The sequence below is a fragment of the Scyliorhinus canicula genome, chromosome 8 (assembly GCF_902713615.1).
Source record: "Scyliorhinus canicula chromosome 8, sScyCan1.1, whole genome shotgun sequence".
Classification (NCBI taxonomy): Eukaryota; Metazoa; Chordata; class Chondrichthyes; order Carcharhiniformes; family Scyliorhinidae; genus Scyliorhinus; species Scyliorhinus canicula.
The window spans coordinates 65,481,434-65,501,503 of record NC_052153.1 but is presented as its reverse complement, the minus strand read 5'-3'; the positions used below and the strand labels follow the sequence as shown (position 1 = coordinate 65,501,503).

At 42.6% G+C, this 20,070-nt stretch overlaps 1 protein-coding gene across 9 annotated transcripts in view; it reads left to right on the top strand.

Moving 5' to 3' along the window:
- The window catches only part of kank1a (KN motif and ankyrin repeat domains 1a), a 430,902-nt gene that overhangs the window by 340,671 nt on the left and 70,161 nt on the right, over positions 1–20,070 (top strand). For 8 of the 9 annotated variants that reach the window (XM_038804690.1, XM_038804682.1, XM_038804683.1 and 5 more), the window contains one exon: positions 16,501–19,182. In XM_038804690.1, the coding sequence (XP_038660618.1) occupies positions 16,501–19,182 (2,682 nt within the window). The remainder of the gene's footprint in view (positions 1–16,500; positions 19,183–20,070) is intronic. The other variant, XM_038804689.1, reaches the window with a different exon arrangement.

Here is a 20,070-nt window from a genome sequence, read left to right as displayed (position 1 = left end):
TGACATAGAAATGGGGCATGGCTTATGCACTAATTTCTATTTTGCTGATAGCTCGAAGGTTTTTTCCTGCGCTGAATCAGTTTGGAAAATCCTCTCTCAGTAGATTGCTCCGATATATCGTAGTGGGTAAGTGGATATTTTTTTTGCCTGATCATGGTCGGAAATAGTGTTTCCGATCCTGATTGGAAGATGTGGGAAATTATTTTTAAAGAACGATATACATGCAATTTTGGATGTTCCTGAAAGTTTAAAAAAAAAATTTAGAGTAGCCAATTCAATTTTTCCAATTAAGGGGCAATTTAGCATGGCCAATCCACCTACCCTGCACATCTTTGGGTTGTGGGGGCGAAACCCACACAAACACTGGGAGAATGTGCAAACTCCACACGGACAGTAACCCAGAGCCGGGATTGAACCTGGGACCTTGGCTCCGTGAGGCCGCAGTGCCAACCCACTGTGCCACTGTGCTGCCCATGTTTCTGAAAGTAAGAAGGTGCAACGTATACGGCTTGGCAGTTTCCAAATCCACTTCTTGCGTCAATGTACTGGAAGAATTTCTATAATTAAAGCTTGTTTATTTTTGCTTCTTTAATTCTAGGCTGCCTTTAAGAAAGTAAACCATATAAACCCAGCGAGTGTAGCCCCACAGCCTTGGCCATTTTATTATGGGTGAAAGTGAGCTACGATGTCAATGCTCTTCCTGAAACCAAAAAAAATCTTCTGGGTTGCTATCTATCTGCAGCCTTTGTCTAATATTTAACTACCTGTAATTCGAAGCATGAGTCAGTTGCCAAGTCAGGCCATATAATAATTAAACATTGCTCTGTTGACAGTAAGGTTTTACTTTAGTAGAATATGAAGGACGGCCTTCTGAGGCTCTTGGTGATTGACACAGTGCGAACAGGCATTAAGAATAATAGTCGAATTGAGACCTACGGCTTGGCAGCTTCTACAACATTTACAAGGAAATTCCAAAAGGACTGAGAAAGCTGGCCTTAGCAATGCTAGTTATTTGCCTGCTGATGTGTCAGGAATAAACGAGCCAGTCTAAATGTGAAGTGTGCTACAGACTTGCATTTTGCACTGTGTGGGAGAAAGAGAAGGATTATTGAGCTGTGGTAAGTAGACGAGCTTCTTTATTTCAAACTTGTTCCTTTATGTTTTTAGAGAAACAAACTTTAATGAGCCTAATCTTCTATAATGCTGACATACGTCACTTTGATATTTACAATAAAATCCTCAAAGTGGCAACTTAGAATAAATAGGCTTGTATAATTTGCTAGGAAGTTATTTAATTCTGGACTTGTACTAAGCACTGAGTGCATAATTAGGTTCCACTATTTCACCATCTATACTCTACAGTTCACTGAGTCACTTTTCTCATCTCTCTCTTCTGACATTTTGTTTCCTAACACTGCATTAAAAATCTGTGTTTATACGAGTATCCCCATAATCATTACCCTATCACTGCCTATGGCCTTAAATCCCCCTCTGCTTTCCTCCTTGATAGGGAATAACTTGGTGTGGCAAAACAACTCGTGGCATCTGGCATTAATTAAATGTGCCCTTGCATGAGTTTTTGAATGGAAAGTTTTTGAAAGTGCAAGTTGATAACATCGCAACAAGGGCAACCCCTGGCATCTGCAACCTATTGTGTTGGATAAGTAATTGTATCCTCTTAACCAATTGGATTGAAGAATTGTGAAATGTACGCCACATGCACTGAGAAGAAAGAGTAAATTAGAGAATGAATTTAATGCCAAAAAAGAAGAGACGAGGAATTTTTCTTTTTAGTTTTTTAATTCATCACAACTAATCACTGAAAGAATGAGTTCACATTTGTAATAAATGCAAATTACTGTGGATGCTGGAATCTGAAAATACTGAACAATCTCAGCAGGTCTGACAGCATCAGTGGAGAGAAGGGAGCTAACGTTTTGAGCCTGGATAACTATCAAAGGTTTGGCAAAAAGTCATCCAGGCTCGAAACGTTAGCCACATTTGCAGTAGTTTATCTTCAGTGGCAAAAAGGCTCTTTGGCAGTAATTGCTGTGAACAACACTGAACAATGTGATGAGTTTTACTTCCAGCCTACCAGAGAAATCAGCAACTTCATGCTGTTCAATATATTTTAGTAGTGAGCCAGACGCCAAGATGCCATTTTCTCAGGAACTTTTCAATTTCTGCCTTTAACGTTGCATATGCCTCGCCTGAAGTCACTGTAGGATCTGCACATAAATAATGGCAATCAACATTGCTTGGACAGTAATTCTGAGCTTACTGCTCAGAATTTAGCAACCACTCGGTTAGGTTTTTTTCCATGTAGACACTTTTAAGACGCTATAAAATGGCCACCAAATATGTACTTCATCCAATGCTTCAGTGATACTCTTATTGTATGACATGCATAGTGCACAAATAAAACTGATTGGCAATGTTCCAAAATTTTTCAGCTCAGTTTTTGCTTCAAATGATCAATATGGTCAAGTCCATTGTCATGCAAGTAAAGTATTTTTCAAGTCTAATCCATTTTTCCCAAAACCTTTCTCTAGAATAGTTTCTGTGCACTGTGATATAAAAATCAATAAACTTGTCTTTTCTTAAAACTATTTTCAAATCATGATCCCAAGCATAAAAATGTTGTTGTACAGGATGTTTGCGAAAAGACGTGCTGATATTCTTCGTGATTTATTCGTGTTTGCGAAAATGTGATGGTTCAGCACGTTGTTGATCTAGATTCTTGAAGTATCTTGCAAAAGGTAAAATCACATTGTGATCTGTAAAGCATGTATCCGGATAGATAGCCACGGGACCGTGAAATTTTGTCTCAAGTCCCAGGGTGTTACCTGAATGGAAATCTGAATGAATTCAGCAGGAGAGCGGTGTGGCTACATGCGGGATCTTCTCCTGTTCTGCTCATTAATTATCCATTTTCAAGGAGCCTGCTGAATTTCTGGGCAGGCAGTAAGTGGCCCACCCCACCATTATCTCAGAGAACATAAGAACTAGGAGCAGGAGTAGGCCATCTGGCCCCTCGAGCCTGCTCCGCCATTCAATGAGATCATGGCTGATCTTTTGTGGACTCGGCTCCACTTTCCGGCCCGAACACCTTTATTCCTTTATTCTTCAAAAAAAATCTATCTTTATCTTAAAAACATTTAATGAAGGAGCCTCGACTGCTTCACTGGGCAAAGAATTCCATAGATTCACAACCCTTTGGGTGAAGAAGTTCCTCCTAAACCTAGTCCTAAATCTACTTCCCCTTATTTTGAGGCTATGCCCCCTAGTTCTGCTGTCACCCGCCAGTGGAAACAGCCTGCCCGCATCTATCCTATCTATTCCCTTCATAATTTTATATGTTTCTATAAGATCCCCCCTCATCTTTCTAAATTCCAACGAGTACAGTCCCAGTCTACTCGACCTCTCCTCGTAATCCAACCCCTTCAGCTCTGGGATTAACCTAGTGAATCTCCTCTGTACACCCTCCAGTGCCAGTACGTCCTTTCTCAAGTAAGGAGACCAAAACCGAACACAATACTCCAGGTGTGGCCTCACTAACACCTCATACAATTGCAGCATAACCTCCCTAGTCTTAAACTCCATCCCTCTAGCAATGAAGGACAAAATTCCATTTGCCTTCTTAATTACCTGTTGCACCTGTAAACCAAATCTTTGCGACTCGTGCACTAGCACACACCGGTCTCTCTGCACAGCAGCATGTTTTAATATTTTATCATTTAAATAATAATCCCGTTTGCTGTTATTCCTACCAAAATGGATAACCTCACATTTGTCAACATTGTATTCCATCTGCCAGACCCTAGCCCATTCACTTAACCTATCCAAATCCCTCTGCAGGCTTTCGGTATCCTCTGCACTTTTCGCTTTACCACTCATCTTAGTGTTGTCTGCAAAACATTGTCCTTGGTCCCCAACTCCAAATCATCTGTGTAAATTGTGAACAATTGTGGGCACAACACTGATCCCTGAGGGACACCACGAGCTGCTGATTGCCAACCAGAGAAACACCCATTAATCCCCACGCTTTGCTTTCTATTAATTAACCAATCCTCTGTCCATTTATCTTATCTTTATCACTCTTTATCTTATGCAGCAACCTTTTGTGTGGCACATTGTCAAAGGCTTTCTGAAAATCCAGATATACCACATCCATTGACTCCCCGTTATCTACTGCACTGGTAATGTCCTCAAATAATTCCACTAAATTAGTTAGGCACGACCTGCCCTTTATGAACCCATGCTGCGTCTGCCCAATGGGACAATTTCTATCCAGATGCCTCACTATTTCTTCCTCGATGATAGATTCCAGCATCTTCCCTACTACCGAAGTTAAGCTCACTGGCCTATAATTTCCCGCTCTCTGCCTACCTCCTTTTTTAAACAGTGGTGTCACGTTTGCTAATTTCCAATCCGCCGGGATCACCCCAGAGTCGAGTGAATTTTGGTAAATTATCACTAGTGCATTTGCAATTTCCCTAGCCATCTCTTTTAGCACTCTGGGATGCATTCCATCAGAGCCAGGAAACTTGTCTACCTTTAGCCCCATTAGCTTGCCCATCATTACCTCCTTAGTGATAATAACCTCTCCAGGTTCTCACCTGTCATAGCCTCATTTCTATCAGTCACTGGCATCTTATTTTTGTCTTCCACTGTGAAGACCGACCCAAAAAACCTGTTCAGTTCCTCAGCCATTTCCTCATCTCCCATTATTAAAACTCCCTTCTCATCCTGTAAAGGACCAATATTTACCTTAGCCACTCTTTTTTGTTTTATATATTTGTAGAAACTTTTACTGTATAGAACAGCACAGAACAGGCCCTTCGGCCCTCGATGTTGTGCCGAGCAATGATCACCCTACTCAAACCCACGTATCCACCCTATACCCGTAACCCAACAACCCCCCCCCCCCCCCCCCCCTTAACCTTACTTTTTAGGACACTACGGGCAATTTAGCATGGCCAATCCACCTAACCCGCACATCTTTGGACTGTGGGAGGAAACTAGAGCACCCGGAGGAAACCCATGCACACACGGGAAGGACGTGCAGACTCCGCACAGACAGTGACCCAGCCGGGAGTCAAACCTGGGACGCTGGAGCTGTGAAGCATTTATGCTAACCACCGTGCTGCCCTATCTGTTTTTATATTCTGAGCAAGTTTACTCTCATAATCTATCTTACTCTACTTTACAGCTTTTTTAGTAGCTTTCTGTTGCCCCCTAAAGATTTCCCAGTCCACTAGTCTCCCACTAATCTTTGCCACTTTGTATGCTTTTTCCTTAAATTTCATACTCTCACATATTTCCTTAGATATCAACGGTCGATTTTCCCTCTTTCTACCGTCCTTCCTTTTTGTTGGTATAAACCTTTGCTGAGCACTGAAAAATCGCTTGGAAGATTCTCCACTGTTCCTCAACTGTTCCACCATAAAATGTTTGCTCTCAGTCGACCTCAGCTAGTTCTTCTCTCATCCCATTATAATCTCCTTTGTTTAAGCACAAAACACAAGTATTTGATTGTACCTTCTCACCCTCCATCTGTATTATAAATTCGACCATATTGTGATCGCTCCTTCCGAGAGGATCCCAAACTATGAGATCATGAGTCAATCCTGTTTCATTACACAGGACAAGATCTAGGACCGCTTGTTCCGTCGTAGGTTCCATTACATACTGTTCTCGGAAACTATCGCCGATACATTCTATAAACTCTTCCTCAAGGCTGCCTTGACCGACCTGGTTAAACCAATCGACATGTAGATTAAAATCCCCCATGATAACTGCTGTACCATTTCTACATGCATCAGTTATTTCTTTGTTTATTGCCTGTCCCACCATAACGTTACTATTTGGTGGCCTATAGACTACTCCTATCAGTGACTTTTTCGCCTTACTATTCCTGATTTCCACCCAAATGGATTCAACCTTATCCTCCATAGCACCGATGTCATCCCTTACTATTGCCCGGATGTCATACTTAAATAACAGAGCTACACCACCTCCCTTACCATCCACTCTGTCCTTCCGAATAGTTTGATACCCTCGGATATTTAACTCCCAGTCGTGACCATCCTTTAACCATGTTTCAGTAATGGCCACTAAATCATAATCATTCACGATGATTTGCGCCATCAGCTCATTAACCTATTCCGAATACTACGAGCATTCAGGTAAAGTACACTTATGTTGGCTTTTATACCTCTGTTTTGAATCTTAACACATTGATCAGCAACCTCTCCTAAGTTATATTTTCTCTTAACTTTTCTCCTAATTTTCCTTGTCGTTGAACCCATATCTTCATGTAACAACCTGCCGCGTCGCTTACCATTCATGTTTTTACTTCCCGTTTTATTCCTTTTAGTATTACTGGGCCTATTCACTGAACTCCCCATAGTCACTGTACCTTGTACTGTCGCCCTTTTTGATTTTTGACTATGGCTTCTCTGCCTTACACGTTGCCCCTTACTTTCTTTTGCTTCTGTCCCTGTTTTACTACCTTCCAACTTCCTGCATTGATTCCCATCCCCCTGCCACATTAGTTTAAACCCTTCCCAACTGCTCTAGCAAACACCCCCCCAGTACATCGGTTCCAGTCCTGCCCAGGTGCAGACCGTCCGGTTTGTACTGGTCCCACCTTCCTCAGAACCGGTTCCAATGCCCCAGGAATTTGAATCCCTCCCTCTTGCACCATCTCTCGAGCCACACATTCATCCTATCCTGACATTCCTACTCTGACTAGCTCGTGGCACTGGTAGCAATCCTGAGATTACTACCTTTTGAGGTCCTACTTTTTAGTTTAACTCCTAATTCCCTGAATGCAGCTTGTAGGACCTCGTCCCGTTTTTGACCTATATCGTTGGTGCCTATGTGCACTATGACAGCTGGCTGTTCACTCCCCCCCCCCCCCCCCCCAGAATGGCTCCCACATCTGGGCACTCCTCGGTCTCACCCATCTCTGTGCCCAGCCTTGGCACAATTTGTGTTACAGGCAGCTACCTGTCTCAGCAGGGGCCTGTTTAAGCTCAGTTGACCGGCCAACTAGCTTGTGATGCAACGCAATTTAAACAGCGCGGGTTCAATTCCCGTACTGGCTGAGGTTATTCATGAATGCCCCTCCTTCTCACCCTTGCCCCTCGCTTGAGGTGTGGTGATCCTCAGGTGAAATCACCACTAGTCAGCACTCCCCCTCTAGGGGAAAGCAGCCTATGGTCATCTGGGACTATGGCGACTTTACTTACTTATATCTCAGAGAGGGTGTGAAAGGAAAACAAAATCAGCATCTACTGACCTCCCAAGCCCAGGAAGAAGTGAATCCCATCAGGTGCATACCACTTATGTAGAGTCATGAAAGTGAATGTTCTAAATTCCCACTGGCTGGGTGCTTAATTTGGAAGGTAACAAGATTCCACTGTAGTGACCTTTGTAATGGGCATTCTTGAGATGCACGTAGGGTTCCTGACGTGACTTGACCCACCTATAAGTTGCCAAGAAAGTCAGAAGATCAGAATTCCGAAATAATTTCCCAAAATTTCCATCCCCCACTGCCATGATTCCTGCTGTTTGCAGGAGTGGAAAATCCACCCATAGTTTGTTTCACTTGTGTTGACAGTCACTTCCGGTTACTTCCACTTGCATCCTGTTATGGTTTGGTTTCCTTAACCTGGTGACGGAATCATATATCCATATTTTCATGGGCCTGTTGACTTTTATCATCAGCATGAGAGAGTTATCCAGTACATGAACATTAGGTTGCGATGAAGCTGTATAAACCAGCAGGCGCTGGTTTAGCACAGGGCTAAAAGCAAGCTTTTAAAGCAGACCAAGGCAGGCCAGCAGTGTGGGTTCATTTCCCGTACCAGCCTCCCCCGCACAGGTGCCGGAATGTGGCGACTTTGAAGCCTACTTGTGACAAGCAATTTTCATTTCATTTTCATTTCAATTTATAGAACACTCTTTGAACTGCAGTGAGAGTACTGTGTGCTGTTCTGGTCGCCACACTATAGAATGGATGTGATTGCAGTAAAGAGGGTGCAGAAATTCACCAGGATGTTGCCTGGGCTGGAGCATTTCAGTTATGAAGAGAGGAAGACTAGGCTAGGGTTGTTTTCCTTCGAGCAGAAAAGACTGAGGGGGGACATGATCGAGATGTGCAAAATTATGAGGGACATAGGTAGGGTAAATAGGAAAGAACTTGAGCTGAAGGGCTTCTTTTGTGCTGTAAACTCTGACTGTCATCCTGCATCTGACTATCCTACAATCTGACACATCAAGTATGTCAAGTGCCTTAGAATGATCATGTAGCAATTCAGCACCATAAATTCCTAGAAATTTAGAGAACAGGAGATCACTCGGCCCATCATGTCGGCATCGGTCAGCAAGAAATCTAGTCTTTTAGGGTATGTTAATTGTATATCGAAGTACTTTGAGAGTTACTGCCTCAACCAATCTTTTCAGCCGCATGTTCCTGATCCTTGCTGCAATAGTTTCCCCATTAATCGACCCAACATTCTACCTCATCCTAAATTTATACCCCCTGGTTATCAACCCTTTAACCAAGGGAAATGGACCACTCATTATTCTGTATACTTCAGTTAGGTCTTCCTCAGCCTACTCTGTGCCAAAGACACAATGCTACCCTATCCAATCTTTGCTCGCAATTTCAAATTTCCCAATCCAGGCAACATCCTCGTAAAACTTTTCTGTAGCCTCTCCTATGCAGTCATAATTTGTCTATAGTACGGTGACCATAGCTGCACTCAGTACTCTATTTGCGTCCTAACCAGTGTTATGTACAGTTCCAGCAAAACCACCCAGTTTTTTGGTTTTCTGTGCCTTGGCTAATTAAGGCAAGTTTCCTGTATGCCCCCTTGATCACCTTAACTATCTACCTAGCTACCGAAGAATCATAGAATTCCAACATTGCAGAAGAAGGCCATTCACCCATCGAGTCTGCACCGACCCCTAAAAGGATGCCCAACCTAGGCCCAATCTCCCTAACCCCAGAACCCACCTAACCTGCTCATCCTTGGACACTAAGGGGCAATTGTCTTTGGACTGGGAGGAAAGCCAGACAGGCACGGTGCTGCCCTACCTTCAGGGCTCTGTGGACCTGCTGTCCAGAGCTTCCCTGGTCCTCTCCACTTATCTGTCTCCTGCCATTTATTGCGCATTCTCTTGCCTTGTTCGTACTTTTTTTTAAAATCTAGAGACCCAATTATGTTTTCCAATTAAGGGGCAATTTAACATGACCTGTACCTACCCTGCACATCTTTTTGGGCTGTGGGTGTGAGACCCACGCGGACACGGGGAAAATGTGCAAACTCCAAATGGACAACAACCCGGGGCCAGGATCGAACCCAGGTCCTCGGTGCCGTGAGGCAGCAGTGCTAACCACTGCGCCACCCTACCTTTTATGCCTTCAGTTCTGCTCTTTTTAAATCTCTACTATGGCCGCAATTTAATGAAAAAATAAGAGTCTAATTTTGGGTATTAATGGGGTGTTTCTCGGCACCTGCAGTGCCAAGAACGACCCCGCTATTAAACTACTTTTTTTGGTCTCAGCAAGGAACGCCCGTTAAAGACGGACTTGCATTCATTTCCTGCACTGATGAGCAGAGCATTTTTAAATGGCATCCCGATCTCTCGACACTCCATCTCCCCCAATGCCCTAACCTATCCATTAGAGGGTCCTCGAGCTCCCCTCGCCCTACCTCTTTAGAGTAGGGCACCCTTGGGTCTGATTCCCAGCCTGGGCAACCTGTCACGTGGGCACCTTGGCACTGACAGCCTGCCAATTTGGCAGTGCCATGTTGCCCGGGTGGTATCGGGTGCCAGACGACCACCCTGCCCGAGCCCGGCCACTGGGTGTCCTACGATCTCCTGGGAGACATGCCCACCACCCCTGTGCCTTTACGCTTGGTCCATGTTTGTAGTGGACCAGTGCTAAACGGCACCACAGAAAGGTCCCCAAGGCACGGGTGTTCGATCACCTGCGTTGGGAGACCCCAGAGAGCGAACATATTTAAGTGTGCATAACAGCACAATTAAATATGTAAATTGGGCAGGATCAAGATTGCGATGTCTAACGAGATCTAATTAGATATCGCGAGGCATCCTAAGCACCATAAATCTCGCGAGAGGCCTCTCAGCATTTACGGGACTCGTCATGTCAGCCTGTCGCGGCCTATATATTAGCAGAATGTTTGTGTTTCAGTTTGAATGAACAAAAGAAACAGTTAAATTTTAAAAGCAGTTCTCTAACTGGGGGAACCTGGTTTTAGGGTACTGCAGCAACGTGCTGTTTTGTTTGAAGGTCAGAGGTAAAGCAAACCAAAGTGCATTTGCTTATGTATGCCTGTGTTTGATGTGTATTGTGTATGGCTGTAAATTTTAAAATCAACCAAGCTGCATTTCAAAACAAATATTGACCTTTGTCATATGGAACGACGTAGTATCCTGTCTAAGTCTGTTTGCACTTCACCAACTAAACAGACCTGCAGTATATTTAAAGGAACTGATATTGAGTTCATTTTACCAGTGAATACTATTCCTGAAATAGTGTAGAGCAGTGTTCATCATTAAAGTCATAATTGCAACCGGGGTCAATCTTTCATAATTATTTGCAGAATGGTCTGCTTCTAGAGCTTCTGCCAGAACTCTCGTGCAGTTGTTTATCATGTTGCAAGGTGAACATAATCCTTTCTAAATACTCATTCAGGTCATTTTTTTTTCTGAATGTTTTCTGCAAGATCATGGCTGAACACAGTCCTGGCTGTTGAGGGAATTGTCCACATGAAAATGGACTGAATTCCAAAGTGCAATCTCAGAATCTCATGTAATGGAAGCAGAATTTGATTTATTAAAGCCTAATGGCACTGGACCAAGCTGGCAAATATGAAAAAGTACAAAAGTGCAGCGGTGCTCTGTCTCGCCTGTGGGATCTTGCATCTGCATTCCTTCATAATAATCCTTCAGATTTAGCAACTAAGGAAATTGCCGAATCAACATTGTGGATTCCAAAGATGGTTTCTGCTCCACTTTGTACCTACTGCTTACGTGGATTTTCAACACATTTATCTGGGCTGATAGTATCTGAAGCAAGCTCTTGATCACCTAAACGGAAACTGCTGTTTACTTCAATATATGTGAACGCTCCAAGGGTACAAGGCAAGTTTTCACATGTCAAATTATTACTCTCCAAAGAATAAGTGACACAATTGTTTGTGTGAGTGTTGATGGGCAGTTCATGTCTGAACTTAGTTTGGTGGGTGGGTGGGGGAAGATGGGTGGTGGTGGCAGCGGGGGGTGGGGGGTGAATCCTGATTGAATCTTGATTTGAAAATACCTAATTTCCAAACAGTATACAAAATAGGAGGAATAACTACACCGCAATCAGTAGCACGAGACTCCCACTGTCCTCAACCTCTTATTGACACAGGCCAATTATGATACTACTACACGGATCAGCTAATCGAGCACAGACCCAGAAATCAGCTTTGGTCTGTATTGCTAGAATGTAATAATGATTGAGGTAATTGCGGTATCAATGTTCTGAAAAGTAAGACTGAAACGCACACTTGGAAACCCAATTTGGTTTAAAACTTTTGTGTAGGTGTGTTATATTTATTATTTATGCAAGTCGCTCCTTTTCAAGATGCTTTTTACATTGTAGGAATACAGCTGTTGGCAGATTAATTCTATTGCACAGATATTCCTGATGTTTGGAACTTTGTACACCTCTGAAAATGCTCTGCATGAGTCATCCAGCTAAAGGGTTTCCGACATTAGTATTGTATATTAAAGTTAGATTTCAACATTACACATGGGAGGTCCGTGTAAGTAACAGTTCACTGAAAGCAGGGGAGCAGCACACAGCATATCGCACACCCTCTATCACGAGAAAAGACACTAAAAGCACCACAGGTGGTAATTACTAAAACAATTTCTCAGCTGGAACTGGGAAGGAGGTGGTTCCTACTCCTGGACTATTCCATCAAAATACTAGAGCAACAAATTAATGTTACTTCATGATCTGCATTAAGTACTTTTTAAAATAAATTTAAACTACCCAATTATTTTTTTCCAATTAAGGGGTAATTTAGTGTGGCCAATCTACCTAGCCTGCACATCTTTTTGGGTTGTGTGGGTGAGACCCACGCAGACACTGGGTGAATATGCAAACTCTACACGACAGTGACCCGGGGCCGGGATCAAACCAAGCTCCTCACTGATAGCCACTGTGTCGCCATGATCTGCATTAAGTTGTTTAAGTTTGTTTATGGTAATGGAAGTAGATATTTGTTTCAGTTTTTAAGCCTGTGAGCTTCATACAAAAATCTTAACTTGTGGCAGGTCCATTCCCATGTGGGTGGGTTAGGTTTTGCGGTTGGTTTACTACTTCTATATCCAGTAGTTTAAATTAAGTTAAATTACAGGAAATCTTTGTTTGATTAAAAACAATCTATCTAAAATCCATGCTGTACTGGTGGCCTTTTCATCTCTAGCAGACCTAGGGAGTGGGAAACGCTTTTCCAACCTGGGTTTATAGTGTTCCTCCAAGTATGTCAAGTGACAAGACCTGGGTATAGAATAAAGAGAGAAAGCGCTGCTAAATGTCTATTTGGACAGTAAATGAATTGCAGGCACATGAGTATGATTGCATTTTCAGGAAAATGTTTGCATGAAAACCAGTTATTGTGCACACATCTGGATACAATGTGCCATTGGAGCTCTGGCCCAGGCAGCTGTACTGGCCAGTACAAGGCAGCATGCATGATGTTGTATTTTTAGAACAGCATTGTTCTCCTTTTAGCATGGAATCCTTGTATCACCAACATGTAATACCAAGGTTGCTGAATTAATATAAATGATGTCATACTTTGGTGTGAATTATTTTTAATCCGTAAAGTCTGCTCAGTTACTGCTGCTTACTAATGCCCCCCCCCCCCCCCCCCCCCCCAGGTCCTGTGTAACAGTTATCCATCCACAAACTCCCACAAGATGAATTAACTGTCAGTCACCTCATTGCTGTTTTTAGAACTGTGCGCACAAATTGATTTCTGTCTTCTACATAACATTGGCTGTTACTCTTCAAATGTACTTTATTGGTTGCAAAGTGCTTTGGAACATCCTGAGGACTGCAAAGGGGGGCACTTTTGATTTTGTTTTGTTTCTTTTAAAATTGATTTTAAAATGGCGTGGGGGATAAATTACCTAACTAGAAGGCGTTTACTTTAGATTAGTATTTTCACCATAAGTATTTGTGGGTCTGCAATCATTGTGAATAGGCAAAAGTACGAAATAATGGTCCAGCTCTTCCAATCGGGGTCAGGAACCATGGACGGGATTCTCTGTCTGTGGCAGGACACGTTGCGAGCGGGAATGGAAAATTTTTCACTCCAGCCAAAACTCACTCCATTCACGGCATCGGAAAATTTAAGCATGTATTTCCAACCCTGATCAGTGAAACACTTCACTGCCACGATTTTTTTCTTTATGAGCGATCGTGTGATGGATAATCCTTCACATCTGAACTGGTGCAAGAAAGCTCGTGGGAAGCATTGTAGAGAATCTACGCAGACGCCACTCCCCTTTTTCATAGCTCAGGCAGCTGCATTCCAGGAAGTCAAGAGTTTAAATGTTTCAACGGTGCTTTGAAAAGCTATAGAGAGATGGTAGGTAGGGGTGGGTAAGGTGAGAGGGTGGGTTGGGTAAGGAGGTAACTGGGTGTGGTAAGAGGGTTGGGTGAGGGGGTGACCGGGTAGGGTGGGTAATGGAGTAGGATAGTAAGCAGGTCAGGGTATATTTTGGTTGGGTCGAGAGCTAGGTGGGTTTGGGAGGGGGAGGGTCAGGTGTGGTAGGGGCTCGTCGGTTCAAGGGCTAGTCAGGTCATGAGGTTAGGGTAGTCAGGGATTGAGGGATAGTCAAGCGGTCAATGTGAATGATTGTGGAGGAGGTCAATTGTCTAGTTACCCAGATGCCAGACTAGGTTGTTTCCTGAGTAACTATTCAAGTGAGCAAGTCAGGATTGTCCAAAGCCTCCGACACTAACTCAAAAAGTTGGAGACCTTTTTCGGAAGGTCCCAGGGAGCAGGAGAATTGCCAGTTGAAGTTCAAACTTTCAGGGCAATTCTTACGGAGTCCTTGCAATGGATAGTCAAGGAATCCCGTAGCACATCTTCCTAAGTGCGTCTGGTATCTGACCATTCGGAGACTGGAAGATCTGAGTCCAATTGAAGGGAGATTTTGCTCCCTCTCCTTGAGCACCATAGACTATTCTTGCCATTAAGGAAAGCTTTGTTAGTGCGATGGTAATTAGGTTTATAAATATAGTTAGAACCTTAACAAAAGTGAAAAGGCTGATTTATTGGATTTGTTTCATTTTGTCCATGAAGTCTGATTTTTAATCTTGGGAGTGGTATGCGTGGTAGATTAAGACACTGCCAGAGTTTCCCACTATACCCTGAAGTGCCATCCAAACCTTCAGTTTTAACTTTGTGCCTTGGAATGTTTTGCTCCATCAAAATTACCATATTAATGCAGGCTCTTTCCAGGCCATTTGCTCAGAGAAGTGGGGGTCTGATTTAAATGTCTGTTGGCATACGTGAGGCATACGCACCATCTGAATTGTGGACTCAGCTACAGCATTCACAGTCTTGAATCCGCCAGTGAATGCCGTTGGCAGAAGGTATCCTCGGGAGTGAATATTTCTTTTTTTTTTACTTTACATTGGTTTCTTGTTGGCAATGCATGCTGTACTTGCTCCACATGGGTACGCTGAGTCCCCAACCTGGGATTGACTCAATCAAAACCTTTGATTTTCTCAATTCCCCTCACCCCACCCACTTACTTGTGCCGTGGACCATTTCGACAGGTCCCAATGATTGCCCGATGCCCTGGCCAGCTCCCCCCATGACTTTAGATCCCGAGTCGCCAGCGGTGCTTCTGGTGGAATCTCATGTCAAGGCTTCAACTGAAGTCGGGGTGTTGAAACCACCACTCGCTTTGACCCCATACTGTTGATTCCTGCCCCAAGTTAAATTCGGGACTATAATTTTGAAAGAAACCTTTTGAAAACCCTTCAGGTTTCACACATTAGTGAAGCATTTTGAGAAGTTAGGAGGAGCTTTGAGACTTAAATTATTTTAATATCATTGCAACAGTTTTTAAAAAAAATGAAATTAAGTTTATACTTTTCCAAAATCAAACCATGTTGTATTGTAGCATGTGTGCTGGTTTTTTATGTTTCAGTTTGAATGAACAGAAGGAGCTCTGTTTCCATTCAAAAAGACAGTGTTCAGAAGCAGGTGGGAGAACTGGGGATATTTTGAAAAACAGAGATTCCATTGGTGTTAGCCCAGCCTATGCTGCGGTGTGCTGTACTTGGCTAAGTTTACACTAATACTGGAATTTTCCCTTCTAGGGCACAGTGTGAGTTAGAGCAGGCAGGACTTCAGCTGACGGCTCTTTCAGCGCAGTTAAAGTTTGCCAAAAGCGTCTGAAGCTCTTGATTATAGATTACGAATTTGTTTCTTGCTGGTTGGAGAGAGGGGGGGGTGGGGAGAAAGAGCGAGAGACAAAAGCTTGGATGTATATGCTACATAAACTTGGCCACCGTTTCAGAAGTTGGATCTTGTTTCTTCACAGTTGCTTGTCTGCAGTCGTAAGTAATGGAATTCTCCTTTTCCTGTTCAGTAATGTAGGCCAAAACCAGCACAGTTAATGAATCTGAAACAGCAGCCGCTCTTTTAGGGTGTATAGCCATTTTAAAACTGTTCAATAATGTGCAATAATTAGATAGGGTGGGTACGATGGTTCAACCCTGATATTTGATTAGACAGTTCCTCTTCGAGCTGTGGAATTTCAGGCCATGTCAGAAACAGGTCTGACTGCATATTTTTCGTGAGTGTGCTCAGCAGAGCAAAATCTGATTGGGGCGACTTGTGACAAAAAAAAAAGCTGTTACTTAAACTCAGTAGATAATTCCCATTAAACTCAACTTTAAGTAACTTAAGTAAAATTTTAACTCTCCTTTCCCTCCGAAAGAGATGCAGTGAGAGACTGAAGGCAGCAGTGTTTTGCTTTCAGCAGGAAAAGTTTGTGTATTTACCCTTTCCGTACCTCAGAGGAATCTTTCAACATATGGTTCACTGCAGTGCAAGTGGGCACCTGATTAATGCACAGAAGTTAAAATCCAAAAGATTTGTGCTTCTGAAGTTTTATATCAAGATCAGTTTCAACACTGCAGAGGTGGATCCTTACCCACTAAATGTGGCATTTCACAGTAAAGCGCTGATTAAAACTCTGTCATGTGCTATGATTGCAAAATGCACCAAGTAAAATGGCTTTCTCTTTTCTTTGTGTTAAACTTTATCAGGATTTCTCAGTTAGTGATGTTTAAAAGGAAACTCTTACATTTTGACTTTGAATTATAACTGTCTACAGGCAGACTTGTTAAAAATATATTATTTTAAATTTCTCCAGCAGAAAAAGGAGGGCAATCTTTAAATGGAGAAGATGAAAAGGATCCACAATCTCCATATTCTGTGGAAACTCCTTATGGCTTTCAAATAGACTTGGATTTCCTTAAATATGTAGATGATATACAAAGAGGAAACACCATAAAGAAACTGAACATTCAAAGAAAGTCCAAAGTGGCTAAAACGCCTGCAAACCCTCGAAGCACTGGAGACCAGGTCAGTGGATGGACCTCGACAGAATCCCTGTCCTCCTCCAACAGTGAAGACAACAAATTGTCACCATCGTTATTTATTGGTGCAAGAAGTCAGCATCCTCCTCAAATAAGAGGCAGTGGTATTGAGGCATCACCGGCATTTTTGTCTGTTCAAGAAAAGCTGTTGCCGCCGCCATCACCGAGACCCACAGCACATAACTTCCATGTTGAGAAAACGCTGATGGAAACCCGTAGAAGGTTGGAGCAAGAGCGATTGATCATGCAGTCAACTGTTGGAGATGCACGGCGACAGAGGTTTGCAAGTTTTGGAGGCATGGGCTCGACAAACTCTTTAGCTTCATTTACAGGATCTACTGGACTGAATCAAGTATCCCCAAATTCTCAGCAAATTCATAATGGTTTCCAGGCAAATGGAGATTATAATCCTTATTTCACTTCATCCATGGGTAGTTCCATTCGTCATAGTCCTTTAAGTTCAGGTATCACAACGCCCGTCACAAATGTCACTCCAATGCACCTTCAGCACATCAGAGAGCAAATGGTGGTTGCGCTCCGAAGACTCAAAGAGCTTGAGGAGCAAGTGAAAACGATTCCGATTCTACAGGTAAAAATTTCAGTGTTACAGGAAGAAAGAAGGCAGTTAACAGCACAGCTGAAAAGCCAAAAAAATTTGAATCAGAATGCCACATCTGGGTTTCGAAAGCGATCTTACAGTGCAGGCAATGCAGACCATTTTGAGCAAATGCTGCAGACGAAGCAGGGAGGAGAACTGCACATTGACTCAGAGGATGAAATGGAAAGTTTAGAACAGAGCTCATTGAGAATGGAGGAGTTCAGGCAACTGACTGCAGAAATGCAGGCTCTTGAAAAAAAGATACAGGACAGTAGTGACGAGAAGCAGATTGGCAGTAGAATATCTACGCAACCTTTGGCAAAAGCCAAAGAGTACAAGTCCATAGCTGTGGGATCAGATCTGAACATGAATGAATTTGTGGTTTACCATCGATCTGCAAGACATTTCAAAGATGTAGCAGTCGGGGCAGTTGTCAAGCAAACGGATGCCTGCATTGGGGTCACTGAGACTCTGTTAGGTATCACTACAGAGGCAGAGGTGGAAATTGAACTGCAGCAGGAGACCATTGATGCGCTTAAAGAGAAAATCTACAGGCTTGAGGTGCAGTTAAAGGAAACTACACATGAAGTGGAGATGAGTAAACTGAAATTAGAGCTGCAGGTTGCTGGATCCAGGAAAAAGACAGATAAATATGTAATGGCACAACCGTTGGTCTCCAGTGCATCAGTACAAGCAACAGTGCAAACGAAAAACCAAATGGTTGGTGACCATGTAAACTATTGTGATGCTTGTGTAGGCACTCATCAGCAAACACACAGCACTGGAGTCACTTGTAGGCCTGATATCCGAGATGTTGCTGTGGGACCAGATATACCATTGAACTGCTGGGTTGTACATGAGAAAGTGGAATTACAGGATATGGGAGTAGGTCATCATGTTGTAATGTGTGATAAAACTATGAATTGTGGGATGGAGAAAGGTTTCTCGGATATGGCCATAAACACAGACGGGTGTTTGCAAGATCTTATCAAGATGAGAGAAAAAGTTCTACAAATCAAGGAATCTAAGTCAATAGGCTGTGGTGATTGTTCAGTAGATGTTATTGTTTACCTACCAAAAGAACTGATCTCCTCTAGTACGAACACTGTACCAGTTAATACAGTTGATTCAGCTGTAATGGCAGTACCCCAAACTGCAAATCGGCAAACTCACACAGATGTCGCTAGATTGAATCAATTCACAAATACTGAGCTAATAACAGTTGCAGACTCCACTACCAATACCCTTGTGAGCAATTATGATAAAGAGACCAACACTGCAGTCATAGAAACACGAACTGTAGCTGTGGGAGACGGTAGAGTGAAAGACATCAGTGCAACTATTAAAACCCGCTCCATTGGTGTCGGCACAACAGCCACTGATGATATAGATTTGGAGAAGTCATCTGTCAAGATGAAAGATTTCGGAATTGGGCAGTTGAGCGTAAATGAGAACTATCTTGTTGGTTTGAAAACGAGAAGTATTGGTTGTGGCACAATTAATCCAATTAATCATCAACATGGGACTCCCAGCACAAAAAGCATCGGTGTCGGTGGTGACCCTGTGTGTGCTGCAAAAAGCCAAGATACTGATCTTATGTCAAATCCAGAGTCAGAATCCACATTGAACCATTACGTTGAGCGTGTGCAAAAATTGTTACAGGAGCAGCAGACGCTACTGGCTGAAAATTATACTGAGCTGGCCGATGCATTTGGAGAACCCCACTCTCAGATTGGATCTCTCAATTCACAGCTTATCAATACGCTGACTTCAATAAATTCTGTCATGAAATATGGGAGCTCTGAGGAAATAAGGAACAGTGATGTGGTCGACCCTTGTCCGGACACCATAATTACAGGTTAGTTGCAAGTCCGTGATTCTCGTGGGTATGTGCCTTTGTAACTGACATAAGTGTTTTGATGGGTTCCCTCACGCTTAACTGATGGCAAATTGGACTACCTTAAACCTTTTTGCCATCACTTCATTTCAATCAAACCAATTTATGCATGCCTGTGACTAAATGGAATTTTCATCACTCTTCCAACTGTTCGTCAGTGATTACAATGTTTTGAATGTCGTGAGACTACCCAATTGCATGTGCTAGATTATCTGTCATATTGTGAGATATCCCGTATGCTTTAAAAGCGTTTGCCAAAAAATGCAAATATTCTACGTCCTTAACTGAGTTGCAAATTTCTATCAAATTTGTGTAACGTTGGAAAACATCTGAATCAAAGGAAGAAAATAAATCTGGTTTGGCTGCTATATGTTTTCAAGGTATAGATGGAAGAACATTTATGGTAGTCAGACTTTGGTTCAAGTGAAAAATTATAGCTCAACCTTTTGTTATTTGAGAGTCACCTGGTTGCGACATTTAAAGTTGGTGATAGTTTGTATTGCCTCATTGCAGTAAAATATTTCTTAAGTTGAGAATATAGCAAAGAATAAGCTTATTTAAATGCCATTACGATTGTCACTCTTTTACTCATTACGGACAAATAGTAAGCTGACATATTGCCTGAATTTCCGACCAATTTCAGTTATGACTGGTTTGCTCTTGCCAAGAAACAGAACAATATTTACCTCATTGTATCCAATTACTCAGCACTTCAATGCATTCAGTTTTACTACGATTTCCATAACTTAGTACAACTTATCATTTACATCCTTGAATACTGCAGTTAGTGAATTACTTTTTAATGTCCAATCATTGTTCTGGAGGCAAATACAGCTGTCAATTTCCATA